This window comes from Crocuta crocuta, unplaced genomic scaffold (genome assembly GCF_008692635.1).
Source record: "Crocuta crocuta isolate KB4526 unplaced genomic scaffold, BGI_CrCroc_1.0 scaffold340, whole genome shotgun sequence".
In the NCBI taxonomy this organism is placed as follows: Eukaryota; Metazoa; Chordata; class Mammalia; order Carnivora; family Hyaenidae; genus Crocuta; species Crocuta crocuta.
Window position 1 is genome coordinate 2,656,292 of NW_027530642.1, and position 16,332 is coordinate 2,672,623.

Genomic DNA, 16,332 nt, shown 5'->3' on the forward strand with positions numbered 1-16,332 from the left:
TCCTCATGGGGCGGGGAGGGGGGTGTGGAGGGTCCCTGGTGAGAATGGAAGTCAGGACCCTCGCTGGTTTTCTCCCAGCTCTGCTACCAAATTTCTGTGGTCCTCAGCAAGTCCCTTCCCGTCTCTGACCTTTAACTCTGGCCTCCACAATCAGAGCCACCTCCTCTGTCACAGAATGGAACTAAAGGACACTAACAGGGAAGCAGATCAACGGGAGGCCCATGTGAGCTCTCCAGACCTGTGCTCAGACCACCCACAGAGAGCAGGCCTGACTTGCAGCCACCAGCCTGGGCTCTGCTCTGCCCCACAGAGGCCTTCCCCTCCCCCCAGGCCCTTCCCTGGGGCCGAGCCAGGCAGGCAGCCGAGAGTGGCTTAGGCCCTGGGTCCCGGCCTGGCCAGGGAGCACCTGCACCAAGTCTTCTCTCCCTCCCTCCTTCTCTCAGCTCAAAGCATTCAAAGATGAGGAGAAGACAAAAGAAGCCCTCAAACAGCAGAAGAGGAAAGCAAAGGTGAGGAGGCTTGAGGGAGGAAGCAGCACTTACCTTCTCTTACCTTCGTTAGGGACCTATATATAGTCTGAGGGGAGAGGCAGTGTTTGCTCAGGTGTCCAATGATTTAATGAGGTAACGCAGGCAAAGCACTTAGAACAGCACTTCATACAGACTGAGTGCTCGGGACATGTTAGATGTCATTATTGTTATTCTGTGCCCATGTACCAGCTTCCCATGCCCATGTGCCAGCCTTCTGTGTCCATGTACCAGCTTCCTGTGCCCATGTACCAGCTTCCTGTACCCATGTACCAGCTTCCTGTGCCCATGTACCAGCTTTCCAAACCCATATACCAGCTTCCCATACTCATAAACCAGCCATCTGTGCCTGGGTACCAGCTTCCCGTGCCCATATACCAGCCACCTGTGCCCAGGTACCAGCCTTCTGTGATTATACACCCAGTCATCTGTGCCTGGGTACCAGCTTCCCGTACCCATAAACCAGCCATCTGTGCCCAGGTACCCAGTCATCTGTGTCTATGTACCAGCCATCTGTGCCCCGGTACCAGCTTCCTGTACCCATAAACCAGCCATCTGTGTCCGTGTAGAGCCATCAGTGCCCACCTCCCGGCCTTCAGCAAACTAAGGTTCTGGATAGAGAAAGGGAGAGGAGACCGGTGTCGTGGGGGATGGCCCGTGCAGCCTGCCCCGGGCTAGAGTCAGACATGAGCATTGCTTACAGGCCTCAGCGGAGCGCTACCACATGGAACCCCACCCAGAGCACGTCTGCGGGGCCTATCCGTACGCCTACACACCCATGCCAGCCATGGTCCCACACCACGGCTTCGAGGACTGGTCCCAGATCCGCTACCCCCNTGTCCCTCCTTCTCTCTAGCACACACACACAGGCCGCCCCACACCCTTTCCAGAAGGGCAGGGTCAAGTGAGGGGGTTTGAACCTGCATGCTTGGCCCTTTGCTGAACAGCACCGTGGCGTACAGGCAGATGTCCAGAGCCTGGCGGGACTCCCCAGCCCAAAGCTTCTAGGGTCATTGTTCTGGACAGAAAGGCTCAGAGGTCAGGACAGGAAGGAAGACTCCCTCCAGCCAAGCAGGCCAGGGGTATCAGACTTCGCGTTTAACTTTTTCTTAGAACTTTCACTTGCAACTGGGTACCGGGTCCTCACTGTGCATCCTCTGCTTTGCTTTTCCTTCTCTTTTCCCCTTTTCAATTTCCCTTCCTTCCCCTCCCCCCACTTCCCTGCCCTTCTTGCTTTCCTTTTTCTTCCTTGCTTATCATTCTTTTTCTAAAAAGCTGCTGTCGCCTAGCCCCACCGTCTCCATCCTTCTGCCACAGTCCTGCTCAGGCATCCCTGCCCCCACCTGGATGATGACATTACCTCTTGCCTGGCAGTCCTTCTCACTTCTGCTACACCCAGTCCTTACACATCTTCTTAACCCTAGAGTCGGGTGTGGGGCTTAGGAGACTGGCTCTGGGCTTATATAGAGACCTCAGTCCAAGCTTGGCCACTTGGTTTTCTTTCTTTCTTTTTTTTTTTTTAAGGGAGTATTTATTTTTATTTTAAAAGAGAGAGCGGGAATGGGGTGGGGAGGGGCAGAGAGAGACGCTGGGCTCAATCTCATGACTAGGAGATCATGGCCTGAAATCAGGAGTCAGACGCTTAACCAGCTGAGCCACTCAGGCACCCCCTGGGCCACTTTCTTGGCCAGATGACCTTCAACACGTTTCTTACCCCCTCTGAGCCTCAGGTTTCCTTACCTGTACAGTGGACATGGTAGCCTGGGTTGTTGTGACGATTCAGCCGCACTAGATTCATGTGTGTTGAGTGCCATGCTGGCGGGGTAGCTGCTACTATACCTGGCGGGCTTGATTATCGATTACTAAGCTCCGGTTCTGTTGTAGCCAGAGTATACCTGGCGGCCGCCCTGTGGAGGGATGCGTAATCAGAGCTCCCAAGTGATGGACTTGCCCCCAGCCAGGCCTGTGGAACCAGGTGAGTGTGAGCTGGTACAGGGTGTTGTCTTCCCCTTGGGGAGATAACTTCTTACGTGCCAGGCGGGCCCCAATTTGGGGATGACGTCACCACCTTCTGATCTTGGTGGAGGAGAGGCCTCACTTTCCAGAACAGTGTTGCGAGGGTGGGAGGTGACTGCAGGGTGAGGGGATTGAAGCCATTCATTCATTCGAGTGGTATCTAAACGCCGGGCACTGTGCTGGCTGCCAGGGGAACCGAGTGAGTAGAAACAGGTACGCTCTCTGCCCCTACGGAGCTTACTGTCTAGGGAGGGAGGCCGAAAGGAATAAAACGGACACCAGAGAAATCACACAAATGGGCCTTCACCTGCACTCAGGTGCCCTGAAGGAAGAAGAGCAGGTAACAGGAGCCTGACCTGGACTCGGGGCAGTGATGTTTGAGTCAAGTCCCTCAGAATACATGGAGTTAGCTAGGTGAAGAGGTGACAGTGGAGGGTGTCCTCACAGAAAAATGACAAGTACATAGGCCTTGGAGGAAGGGAGGAAGCACACTGGAGGATCAGGAATAGACTGGAGGAGCCAAGAACAAGACGGGGAAGGAGAGGCGGGCGAGGCAAGGTCAGGGAGGGAGGCGAGTCCAGCCCATGCAGGGACGTGCAGACCATGGCATGGGGCTAGGCTTTATTCCAGAGATGATGTGGATTCCTTGGACATGTTTATTTTTTATTATTTTTTTTAATGTTTATTTGAGAGAGACAGAGTGCGAGCAGGGGAGGGGCAGAGAGCAAGGGAGACAGAATCGGAAGCAGGCTCCAGGCTCTGAGCTGTCAGCACAGAGCCAAATGTGGGGCTCACACCCACAAGATGTGAGATTATGACCTGAGCCAAAGTCAGATGCCCAGCTGACTGAGCCACCCAGGCGCCCTTCCTCAGACATGTTTAAAGCACAGTGCCATGACAGATTAGATTTGCATTTTGTTTTGTTTTTAATTTATTTGAGAGAGAGAGAGAGCGCGTGCGATTGGGGGAGAGGGGCAGAGGGAGAGAGAGAAGCTCAAGAAGGCTCCATGTTCAGTGCAAAGCCTGATATGGGGCTTGATCCCTTGACTCTAGGATCGTGACCCAAGCTCAACTGACTGAGCCACCCAGGCGCCCCTAGAGTTGCATTTTGAAAAGCTCTGTCATCTCATGGCGTTTGCCATAACAGTTGGGGACTGAAGTTTTGCTCACTGGTCACAGGAGGACTCTGGGTCCTTAGTGACAGCCAGTACTTTCTGCAAGGCTGTGTGGGACAGAAGGTACAGCCTTCCATGGGTGTGAGCGTCAGGAAGGCTGAGTCCTTCCCGGCACAAAGAGGCGCTGTCTAAGGGTAGTGGCTGTGCCAAGAGACACAATACCCCTGGGGCGCCTGGGTGGCTCAGTCAGCTAAGCGTCCGACTTCGGCTCAGGTCATGATCTTGCGGTTTGTGGGTTCAAGCCCCGCGTTGGGCTCTGTGCTGACAGCTAGCTCAGAGCCTGGAGCCTGTTTCAGATTCTGTGTCTCCCTCTCTCTCTGACCCTCCCCTGCTCACGCTGTCTCTCTCTCTCTCTCTCTCTCTCTCTCTCTCTCTCTCTCTCAGAAATAAATAGAACATTAGGGGAAAAAAAAAGACAGAGTGCCCCTCAGGGAAGGTGCCCCTTGCGGAGATGGCAGGCTGGCGTGGAGGCAGCGTGGTTTGGGTGATACAGTGGCTGGGAGGAGGCATTGCGCTGGTCAGCCCTTTGCTCGTGGTTCCCCACAGAGCCCTAGAGGCTGCTGTGATGGGGGGCAAGTGGGCAGGGCTGTCTCCTCCCAGAACTTCTCCACCTCTGGGATCTCGAGCCAGACTGGCTAAGCTCAGACACTTCCTAGATCTGGAAGTTTGGGCACATTTTAAAAATTCTCTCTGCGCCCCTACTCCCTCCTCCATAAAGGGCTTATAATCTGCCTGCTTCACGGGGCTGTACAAGGACTGAGTGACAGGTATACCTCAGACACTAGCCCAGGGCCTGGCACTCAGTAAACTCTAGCTGTTACATTCATCACTACTTACTGGTTTCCATCGGCCTTTGGAATCTACTGTATCATATCATCTTTTAAAGTCCTTAACATTTTTCTTTATTTAGAGTCTACGAAAAATGACCGTGAGGGGCCTCAGTGAGACCAGATGATGTCACTTGGCTCCACCTTCGCCTTGCAGAGCCACCTGATCTCAGATTACTGGAAAACTAGAGGCCACATTCTCCGTGCGGCCAGAGCCCCGGCCGGATGGGAGTCTGATGGGCCACCAGCTTGTGGCCCAGCCCGACCTGAACTGTTTACAGGCTGGAGAGGCTCCACCCAGAAGGCTTCCATTTGGGGCCCTCCTGCAGAGTGACCAGGAGAAACTCACCACCCTGCCACCCAGTGGAGAGAGGCCTCATCCGACTTCAACCTGCCATGCTTTGCAGAAGCACCAGGGGACATCAGTCTCAAGCGTGGGGTGCACCCGAGACCCCTTCCTTTCAAAACTTCCCCAGAAGTGGTTCCGGCCTCTCTGGGAACCACGTTCAGTTGATGTGTGTGTTACTTTTTGCTTTAAGCTCCATAGTAGCAGGACCTGCCCCCACGCCCATCCCTTCCCCTCCGAGGAGCTGCGGGAAGGGCAGGTTTGCCCCTGGATGCAGAGGAGAATGACGGGGTGTTCTGCTGCACGGCCCTCCGCCTCCACCCACGGCATCCTTGCTGGTGCCACGCCAGCCACGTGAGCTGAGGGGCCCACCGTGAAGCAACCAGATCCCCGGCCCCACAGCTGGAGGCATGTGATGTCAGAGGCCCAGATCAGGGTGGCTGGCCGGCCCTGAGCAGCTGTTTGCACGAACCTTGGACATAAATCCAAGTTGAAGATCAGTATTCTGTGACTCGTGTTTCTTTATGTCCGGGCTAATGTTCCCCTCCCAGGCAGTGAGAGTGCTGCTTTCCCGGCCTCTTCCCTCTGTGCCCCATGTCCCCTAGTCCCCAGAGCACCACCCTGACTCTCCGCAGATATCCCCTGGGCTCTGCCCCATGCCTCCCCGAGGGTGGGCACCAGTGGCAGTGGACAGAACCTGGGCTGAGAGTCAGGTGACCTGAGTTTCCATTCCAGTCCTGCCCCTCACCTACCAGAAGACACTGGGTTGGCCCTTCTGTGAGCCTCAGTCTCCTCACCTGTCAAGTGGAACACTTCATCTCAGCTCCAGCTGCCTGGAGAATTGTGGGAGGGAATGAGAGCAGATGTGAACTGCTTTTATAAACTCCCAATGCTGCGTTAGAGAAGCAGAGTGGGCCCAGGTAGAAGCCAAACAGCAGGGGCCCAAAGCACGCCCTCCATTTCTTCTTCCTTCTTGCTGCTCCCTCCCACCCACCCCAGCTAGGGAGGCCCCATGCAGGAAGCACCACAGTAGGCTCAGCTGCTGCAGAAACGCCTTTACTGGGAAGACGGGTGAATCTAACACCAAGAGCCAGGGTGAGGGGAGAGGGCACATCCTCCAGAAAAGCAGGGGTGGCATCCCTGCCCAGGGGCCTCAGCCTGAATGCACTAAGGGCTGGCCCTTCAGACAGGCTCAGGGGAGGTCCGCCCACAAGGGCTTCGGGCCCCTCCTTCATAGAGATGCCATCCCTGACCCAGGGACATGGCCCTTGCTCCCACATCCGATGCCTCTGCTACTCAGGGAGCACTGTGGGGTGGGGGAGGGGGCTTTGGAGGGCCCTTCAGGAAGGAGCGAGGCCGCATGATGGAGATTGGGCAGCATGGGAAACCCAGAAACTTCTGGGCACTTCAGTGGTGATACTTGGAGGCAGTGGGAGATGCTGGCCTCAAGGTTGAGGTCCAGGTCAGAACTGAACGGTTGGATTTGGAGCTAGTTTTAACTCGGGCTCCACTGAAAGTGCATGGTTCTCATTGGGACAGAGAACAGGAGAGAAAGGGGAGTTCTCCAGCACTCTCCATGGCACACAGCTGTGGGCACACATACGGTTCATGTCCCCCGTATTCGCGCAGGTAGACGCAGGTGGCTGTACACTCCTGCGCACACATGGTCACGCACACCTGTAGGCACGTGTGCGGACACCCACGTGCGCAGCAGTAGACAACAATTGTACGCACACGTTTTTGTATTAGTAAGGGGTCTATGGTGGGAGTGTGGTGTGGTCAGAGAAATGGACTCCTTCCTGAACAGAGTCCCTCCCCAGCCCCTGCAGGGTGGACACGGGGTGGGGCAGGCCTGATTTACTTCCCCTTAACAGTCAGGGCTGCCTGCCGCCTCATGTAGGCCAGGATGTCCATCTTGACAGTGCTGACCGTGGTCCGGTGGTACCAGCGCATGATGGGTATGCCATCTGGCCCCACCAGGAACTTCTCGAAGTTCCAGCGGATGTCATGAACCTTCATGGGTTCCCAGAAGAGGCGGTTAGGTGAGCCCAGGAGCTCTGAGGTGGGTGGGCATGAGTTCTGCAGCAGGGATGAGAGTAGTGTCAAGCCTGGGCGGGGCCCTTCCCGCCTCCCACCCGGGGCCTTCCTGGCAGGTAGGAGAACAGCCTGGCACTGAGAAAAGAGCACCATTTGGGAGATGAAAGTGGCATCCTAGGGCTGGCTTTGGCTTTAGCAGCTTGTAAGACTCTTAGCTGATCACTTGGGGGGCCCTGCTTGGGCCTTATCTATAAAATGGGCTGTTGAGATCCTAGTGTCTGCAAAGTCTTACGGTTGGAATGATAGATGCGATGAGATTCCTCCCAGCCCCAGAAGCAGGGGAGGGTGGCACGGGCCTGTCTGTGCATGGGCTAGAGCGGGAGGGGCTGCAGCCCTGTCCAGAGCCAGTGTCAGCTGGGTGGAGAGACTCACCTTCAGGAACGTGTAGAACTTCTGCTCTTTCTCCCCATTCACATCCCCTTTCTCAAAGAGCTGGAAATTGGGGACGAAGCCCCCACCTGGTCGGACATGCCTACAAAGAATATTCTTATGTGGGTCCCAAGGAGATGGGCATAGAGCCCAGAAACTACAAGAAGGGAGGGGGTGTTGGGAATCTGGATTTTATTCCACAGCAGGCAGCTGGAGCTGATCTTGAATGGGCATAGGCGGAGTATGGATCTGTGAGCTGCTTTTTCCAGCGTGGTACCTCCTAAGTAACCCTGTCCCTGCCTACACTCTCCCCCTCCCCACCTCTGCCATCCCATCATGCACTCACATGCAGTCATCCCTGTCCCTGACCCCTCTTCCATTCATTCCACTGAATGGGGCTCCTGGAAGGGGAGCAGAGCTCTGGGTGTCTAAGCATCTGTCACGAGTAGGGGCCAGCGCAAGAGCTGCCTGGTGCCTAGGCTGCGGCACAGGGTGGGCTGTGCTTTCTCGGAGGAGCTTCCTCAGGACACCAGGCAAGCACTCACTTGAGGCTGAGGAGGATTTCCGAGTTCTCTCCTGGTTCCTGTTTGCCGAATTGGTTGCAGGGGAAGCCCAGAATGACCAGACCAAATGGTGCAAGCTCTTCCTGTAGTGCATTCAGTTCTGGGCCAGGGAAAAAGAGGGCAGAGATGAAGGTATCCTATCAAGGAGCCCCACATCTTCCGTGCCACTCCACCTGCTCTCCCACTGTATAGCTGAAATCACTGAGGCCTGACAGGGGACGGGCCTTGCCCAAGATCGCCCAGGGAGTGTGGCAGTGCTGGGATGCAAGTCCCATTCTCCTGACTCCAATCTTGGTTGGGTTGGAGGTTTGGGGAGAAGTAAGAGCAATACCCTTCCTCAAATCAGTAGTCAGTCAACTGCCCACTGCCACTGGGCCAGTAAGCTGAGGGCTCCTGCAGGACTGTCAGGATTGAGTTTCTTAGAGCAAGAGCCATACATCCCTGGGCAGAAGGCAGAGGACTTCCTGGGGAAGGGGTGGGCGGGGCCACCACAATCCTCCTATACTCTGGCAGTTTGAGGACCAAAGGAAGGCCTTGGCCCAGCTCCCCACTTCCCTCAGTGCACCTGGCCTCTCTGCAGTGGCAGCACCCAGCCCATCTCTTGCACAAACACTCTGCTCTGTTCCAAGGGCTAGATGGAAGCATTCTAGACAGAGCACCCAGTGCCCACTGAGCCATCCAGCCTGCTGTCATTCCACATCCAGGAACTTGCCCGAGACGGCCAGGCGGACATTCAGGGTCAGATTGCCCTTGCTTCCCGCAGCCCCATCAGCAGACTGCTCAGCCCCAAAGCATTTTCCTGTGGGTACTGTCAGACGCCTTTGGCCTGCCTGTTCCCCCAGGCTGTTTACTCTGCCCCAGCTAAGAAAGGAGTGAGGATACGAGGATCATGAAATCTCGGTGAAACACCTCATACTGCCACTGCCACGCAACGGGGGGCCTCAGCCCAACTGCCTGCTTTCCAGATAGGGGCCAGGAGAAGTACGAGGGCAGATGGGAAATTCTCAGCAGGATAAAGCTACCACTTCTTACTCCAGTGAAGGGACCCTCCAGCTACAAAACAAAGCTCTTCCTTCTCTACTTTCAGGGCAGTTGAGGCACCCAGGGATGAAGGATAACTGGGAATCTTCTAGAACATGTCCGAAGGTGATCAGACCCTGGGCTTATATAATCATCTCCGCAAAAACATGGAACACAGGGGTCCCTGGGTGGCTCAGTTGGTTAAGCGTCTGACTTCGGCTCAGGTCATGATCTCACGGTTCGTGAGTCTGAACCCTGCGTCAGACTCTGTGCTGACAGCTCAGAGCCTGGAGCCTGCTTCGGATTCGTTTCCCTCTTTCTCTCTCTGCCCCTCCCCGATCGTGCTCTGTCTCTCAGTCTCTCAAAAGTAAATAAAAACATTGAAAAATTTTTTAAAAACACGGAACACAGTAGATCTGGGATACACAGTTTGGAATCTCATGATCACGGTCACCCCATTCCGCTTGCATCAAAAACGCTCCTATGATTGAAATGTGTCCCACTGGCAGAAACAGCCCCAGAGTAGGGAAGGGAGGTGGGCTCTTACCAACGTACTGGCCTGTCAGGCCTCAGTAGCTGGCCACGTTGACAAACAGGATGTATTTGCCAGCATACTGTTTAAAAGGGATGTACTCCTCCCCATCGATGGTGAGGGCTCCGTACTCATAGATAGTGCCGCTCACGCCAGCATGGCAGTCCGTCTGGAACAGAGGAAGACCAGCACCAGGGAGCGGTTAGAGCTGCAAGGGAACCTGGCATCTCCATTTTTAAGATAATAAAAGATACCAATGAGGGAGAATGACTTGCCCAAGACCACTCCAGAGTGGACCAGAACCGAGCTCTAGTTCCTTATGCAAAGTAATGATTATGAAAGCACTTAATCTATCTGGTGAGTGTTTGGAAACCTGGAGGATTACTTACTGTGACCATTACTTCAACCTCGCATGCCAATTTGTAAACATTTGCCAGGCTCGGAGGGAGACCATGCTGGTGCTGGTGGTGGCGTTACTGGGTGCTGATGGAGGCTCCTGGCCTGGCCACTGCAACCAGCCAGGTAGGTGATGATGTGGGCCTGAACAAGGCATTGTGGAGGAGGGACTGAACACAAAGGGGGAAGTGACAGTGTGAAGAGGGGTGATTTGGAAGTCCCAAATCTGGAGGACTGGGAAGCCTAGGCAGTAGCTATAAACCAGGGCAGTGCGAGGATCCAGGAAGGGGAAAGGCATGCTGGGAGGATTTGGTGCCGTGGCAAGGGGAAAGAGGCAGTGCCTGGCACATATGAGACGTTCCCTGCGAGTGTGTAGTTGTGACGATCACTATGCATTCCTCTTTGCTGCCCCCCTGCCAGTCGACCTCCAGAACAAGTAGTGAACAATGGACTCTGAGATGGGGGACCTGGAGTCCCCATCCAGCTCTGCTACTAACGCCCTGTGTGGTCTGGCTCTAGCCCTTTCTCTTCACTGGGTCTCAGTTTCCTCTTTCATAAGATGAGAACCTCGAACTGGACCAGGTATGATCAACCCTGATGACTTGTCAGCGTCACTATCAGGAGAGGAGGAGTGGGATCCCTGCCAGCCAGCACGACATTGCATCAGACTCCTCTCTCTGTCCGCCCTGGCTCTGGGACAGACTGCGAAAATCTGGGTCTACTCTTGAAAGGGTGTCTTGGCATCAATAACGCAATCAGCAGCCGGTCTGGTCATGACAGGAAAGGAAAATGCTGCCACCACTGTAGCAGGAAATCTCTGGCCCTGATGTCGTAGGAGAGGGGTCGCAAGACAATAAAACAAATGAAGTGCAGGGGCGCCTGGGTAGGTGTCCCACTTCAGCTGGGTGTCCAACTTCAGTTGGGTGTCCAACTTCGGCTCAGGTCATGATCTCATGGTTCATGGGTTCGAGCCCCGCATCGGGCTCTGTGCTGACAGCCAGCTCAGAGCGTGGAGCTGATTCATATTCTGTATCTCCCTCTCTCTGACCCTCCCCTGCTTATGCTGGCTGTCTCTGTCTCTGTCTCTCTCTGTCTCTCTCTCAGAAATAAATAAAACATTAAAAAAATTTTTTCTTAAAAATGAAGTGCAAACCACCATCATAGACCATTATAGACAGGAGAGACAGAGACGGTTGGAGTTAGAGAGGCCAATACACACCCTCTCCTCCCCATCAACCAGGAAGACTTCCTGTTGAGTCGAGGTACCTGGGCCCAGCTGGGCAAAGAGAGTCATCTGGCTTAGCAGGGTGTGGACCCAGGACAGTACGGAAAAGCCACCCTCTGTCTGGAAGATGCCGCAGGCCTGCTGAGCCAGACGAGGCAGGGCTCCCTCCAACAAGCCAATCCCTGAGAGCTGCAAGCTCTCTTCTTGGCTTCGATGCAAATTCCCTGCTTTCCAGAAGTCTGATGTTCCATGCCCCGTGACTTCTGGTGGGTGCTGGAGACAGGCTTGAGAACTACGCTCAACATTCCTCTAGCCCCTGGGCCTCCTTGGCCCCAGTTGGGTCAGTTCCACCACAAAATACAGACAACCAGCGCACGACAAACATAGCCCAGCTGACACAGAGGTCTAGCGGCCAGAAGGCAAGGCCTCCCTACACGCCTCACCACCTCTTCCAAAACTCCACCCTACTCCAACGACAATTTCTGGGAAATGGAGAGAACAAAAGCCAAGAGGTTGTCTAAATAATGAAAGCTTGTAAACACCAGGAGGATCAGCTTCTGGGCACACCTTTGGGCTGGGGGTAGGGTAAGAGGAATCTCCTCTGTGACTAGGTTTTAGACTTTGTTGGTTCTGGGGCCCCAGGGAAAGTGAGCCAATTTTACTCTCTGAGCCTCAGTCAACTGACAGGAGAGGATAGTACCACCTGCCTCCCAAAATGGCTGTGAGAATCTATAGGCAGATCAAAGAAGGCTGGAAGACCTCTTGGAGACAAATCCTCACATCAAGGGATACTGATTATTCTGCCTGCAGCTAGGGTAAAGGGCCCTGATGGTCCTATGTTATTGTGCAGAGGTCTTTGGTGTCCCCCAGGCAGCGCAAAGAAGATGGTGCACTGTGCAAGAGGTCTCTCTAGGAGGAGGGGTGATGACAAAGCTTCCAAGCTTTCTACTGCGGACAGTGAGGCCAGGGTTGTGGATTCAGACTGATGGGGGTCAGAGGGTGGCCCTATGGTGGTGGAAGCCGTGGCCTGTGCTCACCACTGAGCACTGCTGATCAGTCCCTATGTGACCTGTGAGCCCCCTTCCCTCCTCTGGGCCCATGAATGCCAGAGCCCTGCACCTTAAACAGGGAGGCCAGAGGGGATGGTGGGGAGAGGCAGTGCAAGTGCCTCAGGCCTGCCGTGGTTGGATGAGACAGGAGAGCGGCTGGTGGCTTGGGAGCTGGAGGGGGTCTTGGCCAGGACGCCGGCTGGCTTGGGTTGCTGGTCTTGGGTCTTTCTCCTCTTCCATCTACCACTCCCGTCACTGTGGTGCTATGAAAGGAGACCTGGCCTGGGGGCTGGAGACCTGAGCTCTGGGCCCCGCCAGGGCCTCGGTACTGTGTCAGCACTCCTTTCCCTTCTGCGGGGCTCTGGCCCCTCGCCTGTCAGATAGGCTCAGATTCAGTGCTGTCTTAAGGGCTCTTTAGCTCTGTCAGCCTGTGGTTCCATGACTCTCTCTGCCTGCTTTAGTCACCTAGAAACCAGCGGTTACTAGGATCCCACGCACGTCAGCAGCTGTTACCCTCTTCAGCTTCTGCAAAGTCCTTCTGCACAGCAAGTACAAGGAGCTTGGGGAGCTTTAGGATGGACTGGGGAGGGGACATAGCCAGGAAAGGAGGATTCCCTTTGTTATCCAGCTCCCCCATTTGAACTGGGAGGAGGCAGACATCCCTTTGAGGCTGTCACCTACTGTCCATCCCATTCCTCACATGCCCCCCGTCCTATCCCTTGGCCCTGGAGTTGGGGGGTAGGTAGGTGGTTGAGTCTTCGAATCCAGAGCTATGACATTTTGACTCTCTAAGGCCCTGGGAGGAGAGATGCGTATGTCCAGCCTGTCGTTAGCCAGCAAGTCCTAGCTGGTTGCATCTGATAGGATCATATCTCACCCTAAGACTTCTCTAGACCAAACGCATCCTGTTCTCTCCAAATCCACCTACTCCCCAGAGTTTTGCAGACAACACATGGCTATGATGAGTTATTCATGGGGCCTATATTCTTACCCTGGCCTTCTTGAGTCAGGGCCCAGTCTTCTCTTCTCTGGCTCTCCCCAAACTGAGGGTAAATGACTGACTCCATGGTGCTGGCCTACCTACCTGTACCTCTACACCACACTACAATCCTGAAACTCAGTCCCATCCCTGCCCTGGAAAATGCCTGTTGAGTTGGGGATAATGAACAGGGATGGATACAAAGGAGGAGGCATGGGAGCAGTGGCTTCATAGCCATCCAATTTCTAGGCTTACTCCAAAGAGAAGCCAACTGAATAGGATTTACCTGAGGACAGGATAAGGGGATAGAAATGTACAGAAGGAACCCTGTGCTTGGAATGGGCTAACTGAACAGTGGATAGAACTTTGGAAATAGAATTATGAACTCCTAAGATATTAAAACAAAGGCCCAGAAGATTTTAGAAACACAGAAGCTCAAAGCTCTTCTTGAGCTTACACAAGCATGTGGGGTGTGTGTGTGTGTGTGTGTGTGTGTGTGTGATGTTGGGAGGGTACAGACAGAAATCTCTCTTTGTGTCTATCCCTCTGCCTGGTTTCAACCTCCCACCCTGAAGAAGAAGGTCTACTGGGCCTACCTTGGCGTATACTGTCCAAGGAGATAAGGACGCTGGGTCACCCCACTCCTGGCCTCAGCATCCCCACCGTAGCTAAGGCTTTGCTCAGGCCACCATGGGCAGTGGGTGTGGGTAGTGAGGCTCCCCCAGAACTCTGCCCAGGCCTTCAAGGAACGGCATGTGGATTTTGCAGCTTCTCCAAGCATCCTCTCTGAAACCATCAGCTTCATTGTGCCCCTGACCACCCTCCATGCTTGTCCCCGCATATAGAGAAACTGAGGCCCAGAACGGAGGATCTAGCCAGGGTTCTGAGTGGTGTGCACTGCCAGTTCAGAGCGCTTTCTGTCACAATCTCTATGTCCTCTACCAACACCCTAGAATCAGGTGGGCTTTCTACCTGCGTTAATTCTTGGGCTAGAAAAGCCCCCACCACAGTCCTTCAAGACTGGGGACCACCCAGCTCCTTCCCTTTCTCCTCGTCTGTCAGTCACCCCGGGGAATCTCCGCAGCCAAACCCCCCAAGTCTCTGCGCCCCCGCCCCCTACAGGCCCGACCGGAGGGGAGTAACTGAAGACAGTCGCGGCATGCATGCAGCAAGGCGACTCTGAGGCAGCTGTGGGGCAGAAGGGGTCAGCTCGGCGAGAATGCCCCTCCTCCCTATTCATTGTGCCCACCGGGGGCGCCCAGATCTCCCATAGATGGAACTGTGGAGACCTGCGCTCCGGGTGGGGGGGTCCCGGCGGCGGAGAGGAACCGGAGTTCAGGGTCCCCGCACTAGGTGTTGTCCTTCTGGAGGTAAGCCTGGGAAGAGGGGTGCCTCGCCACCGAGAAATGGACACCTGGGGTCTCTGCTCATCCCGCCAGGCCCCCTACCCCGGAGGCTCACTCACCTTCGACTTCTCCTGCCCCCGGCTCGGCGGGACGAAGCCAGCCAGGAGCAGGGAGAGAAGACAGGACGCCCGCAGCAGGCGGGCCATGGCGGGCTGGGGGCGCGTCTCGGGCTCGCCTGAGACGCGGTCGGATCCCGGGCCACCGCCGTCTGAGGTGTCCGACGCTCTCAGCCACCTTTCAAGCCCTCAGCGATGACCAATCCGCGGCCGGGCTGGAGTCCCTGTAGCCAATCGCAGGGCGGCTAGCATTTCAGGGGCGGGCACAATTTACCCTCCTTCTCCTCCCCGGGCTCCAGGCGACAGTGACATAAGCAAGTCTGGGCAGAGATGGGAGCTGGTCCTGGTGAACCCATGAGGCAGGCCCCCTCTTCTTTCGGCTCTGAAGTGCAGGAGGAGGCAGGCACAATATCCTCCAGCACAGCCAGGGGAAAGGGCTTTAAATAGCACTGAAGAACTAATGCAAGGCTCAATCCTAGGAAGCATTTCTTACTCCTAGATTTTGAAACACCTGTGGTGCGCCCTCGTTCCTCTTTTCCCCATTCCTGTTGAAGGGATGTTGAAGATTAGAAATGTCTGCAAGATCTGAAGTGAGTCTTCAGGAACATTTGCTCCATGCAGGCTTAGTGCTTAAGAAGCAAACAGTGGGTGCCCACGGATTTTGATTGCAGCCCTCTCCTGGAGAGAACTCTGGGATACTTCTCCAAGCTCATGTGGGGCCAGAAAACACGTTTACTCACTGTGTAGTCTTGTTGCTTTTCCCCTCTGGGACTTGGTTTACCCAACTGCATAACGATGGACTGGTTGTTGACCTCCTGAAGACCTCCTGGTTCTGGCTAGATGACTTGCTTCTAAAATAAGTGACCGGCCTAGAACTTGAGCATAGGGACCATAATCTCCACCTGGCACAGGGCCTAGAACACAGGTGCTTAATATCTGTTGCATTAATCAATCAAATAATTCATTTCTCTGCTTGGAGATAACTGTTGATGAAGTCAGGTAGCTCTAGGTCTGGGCTGTCTTCGTATGGTCCTGTTCATAGATAGGGGAATGTGTTGGGTTCAGTGCATTCCCAAATCTGCCCGACTACCAGAATCACCTGGGAAGCTTATAGCACAGATTCCCAGGCCTCACTTCAGAATCACGGTATTAGAGTCTCCAAGAGCAGAGGCCGAGAATCTGCCTTCCAACATGTTTCGAACATGATTCTGAGGCAGAGGATTCTCTGTCTTCAGTGAAGAAGTGCCTTGAGATAGCATGCCTTTACTGTAATGGAAGATATTGTCCACATGGAAATCTGGAAGTTCTGTCTCAAGTCCCATGTTCTCCGTAAAGTTTCTCTTACTTCAAATCGCAGCCTATTGAAGGAAAGGGAAACTTGAAGGCCAGAAAGTATTTAAATGAGGTGAAGCGCAGAAGCATTTGAACAGTGACTGACACAGATTATGTGCTCAATAAATGTTATTCAACCACCTCATTTCACTGAGGCCTAGAGATGGAGAACAATTTGTCCAAGTTCCCACGGTAAATTGGTGGCAGAGAGGGAAGCAGAATCAAGATCTCTAGACTTCAATGTCAGGCACTCTCCACTTTGTTCTGTTGCCTTTTGAAGGTCATAATTACCCAAAGATACAAAAATGTCTGTATCCCTAGCAGTCTGTCAGAGACCCATTGTTCATTATCATTAGCAGGCATCTCACGACCCTAAAAATATGTGCCTCGCATCATGTTAACACCATGAGAGATGTC

The 16,332-nt window shown here is 54.4% G+C and overlaps 2 protein-coding genes and 1 long non-coding RNA gene across 3 annotated transcripts in view; 2 read left to right on the forward strand and 1 right to left on the reverse strand.

Annotated features, from left to right (window-relative positions):
- TNIP1 (TNFAIP3 interacting protein 1) overlaps positions 1 to 1,383 on the forward strand; it is a 48,580-nt gene extending 47,197 nt beyond the window's left edge. Inside the window, exons 15-16 of the mRNA XM_077769049.1 lie at positions 444 to 509; positions 1,231 to 1,383. Of these exons, the coding sequence (XP_077625175.1) occupies positions 444 to 509; positions 1,231 to 1,383 (219 nt within the window). The remainder of the gene's footprint in view (positions 1 to 443; positions 510 to 1,230) is intronic.
- Positions 1,384 to 2,400: 1,017 nt separating this feature from the next.
- On the forward strand, positions 2,401 to 5,394 carry LOC144235447 (uncharacterized). Its single transcript, XR_013336212.1, has 2 exons — positions 2,401 to 2,502; positions 4,629 to 5,394. It is a non-coding gene; the product is annotated as an uncharacterized LOC144235447 (long non-coding RNA).
- Positions 5,395 to 5,931: 537 nt separating this feature from the next.
- On the reverse strand, positions 5,932 to 14,735 carry GPX3 (glutathione peroxidase 3). Its single transcript, XM_077768997.1, has 5 exons — positions 14,587 to 14,735; positions 9,488 to 9,641; positions 7,903 to 8,020; positions 7,361 to 7,460; positions 5,932 to 6,970 (listed from the first exon to the last, which is right to left on the reverse strand). Exons 1-5 carry the CDS (start codon positions 14,671 to 14,673, stop codon positions 6,749 to 6,751), a joined length of 681 nt encoding a protein of 226 aa, XP_077625123.1. The 5' UTR covers positions 14,674 to 14,735; the 3' UTR covers positions 5,932 to 6,748.
- Positions 14,736 to 16,332: the final 1,597 nt, after the last annotated feature.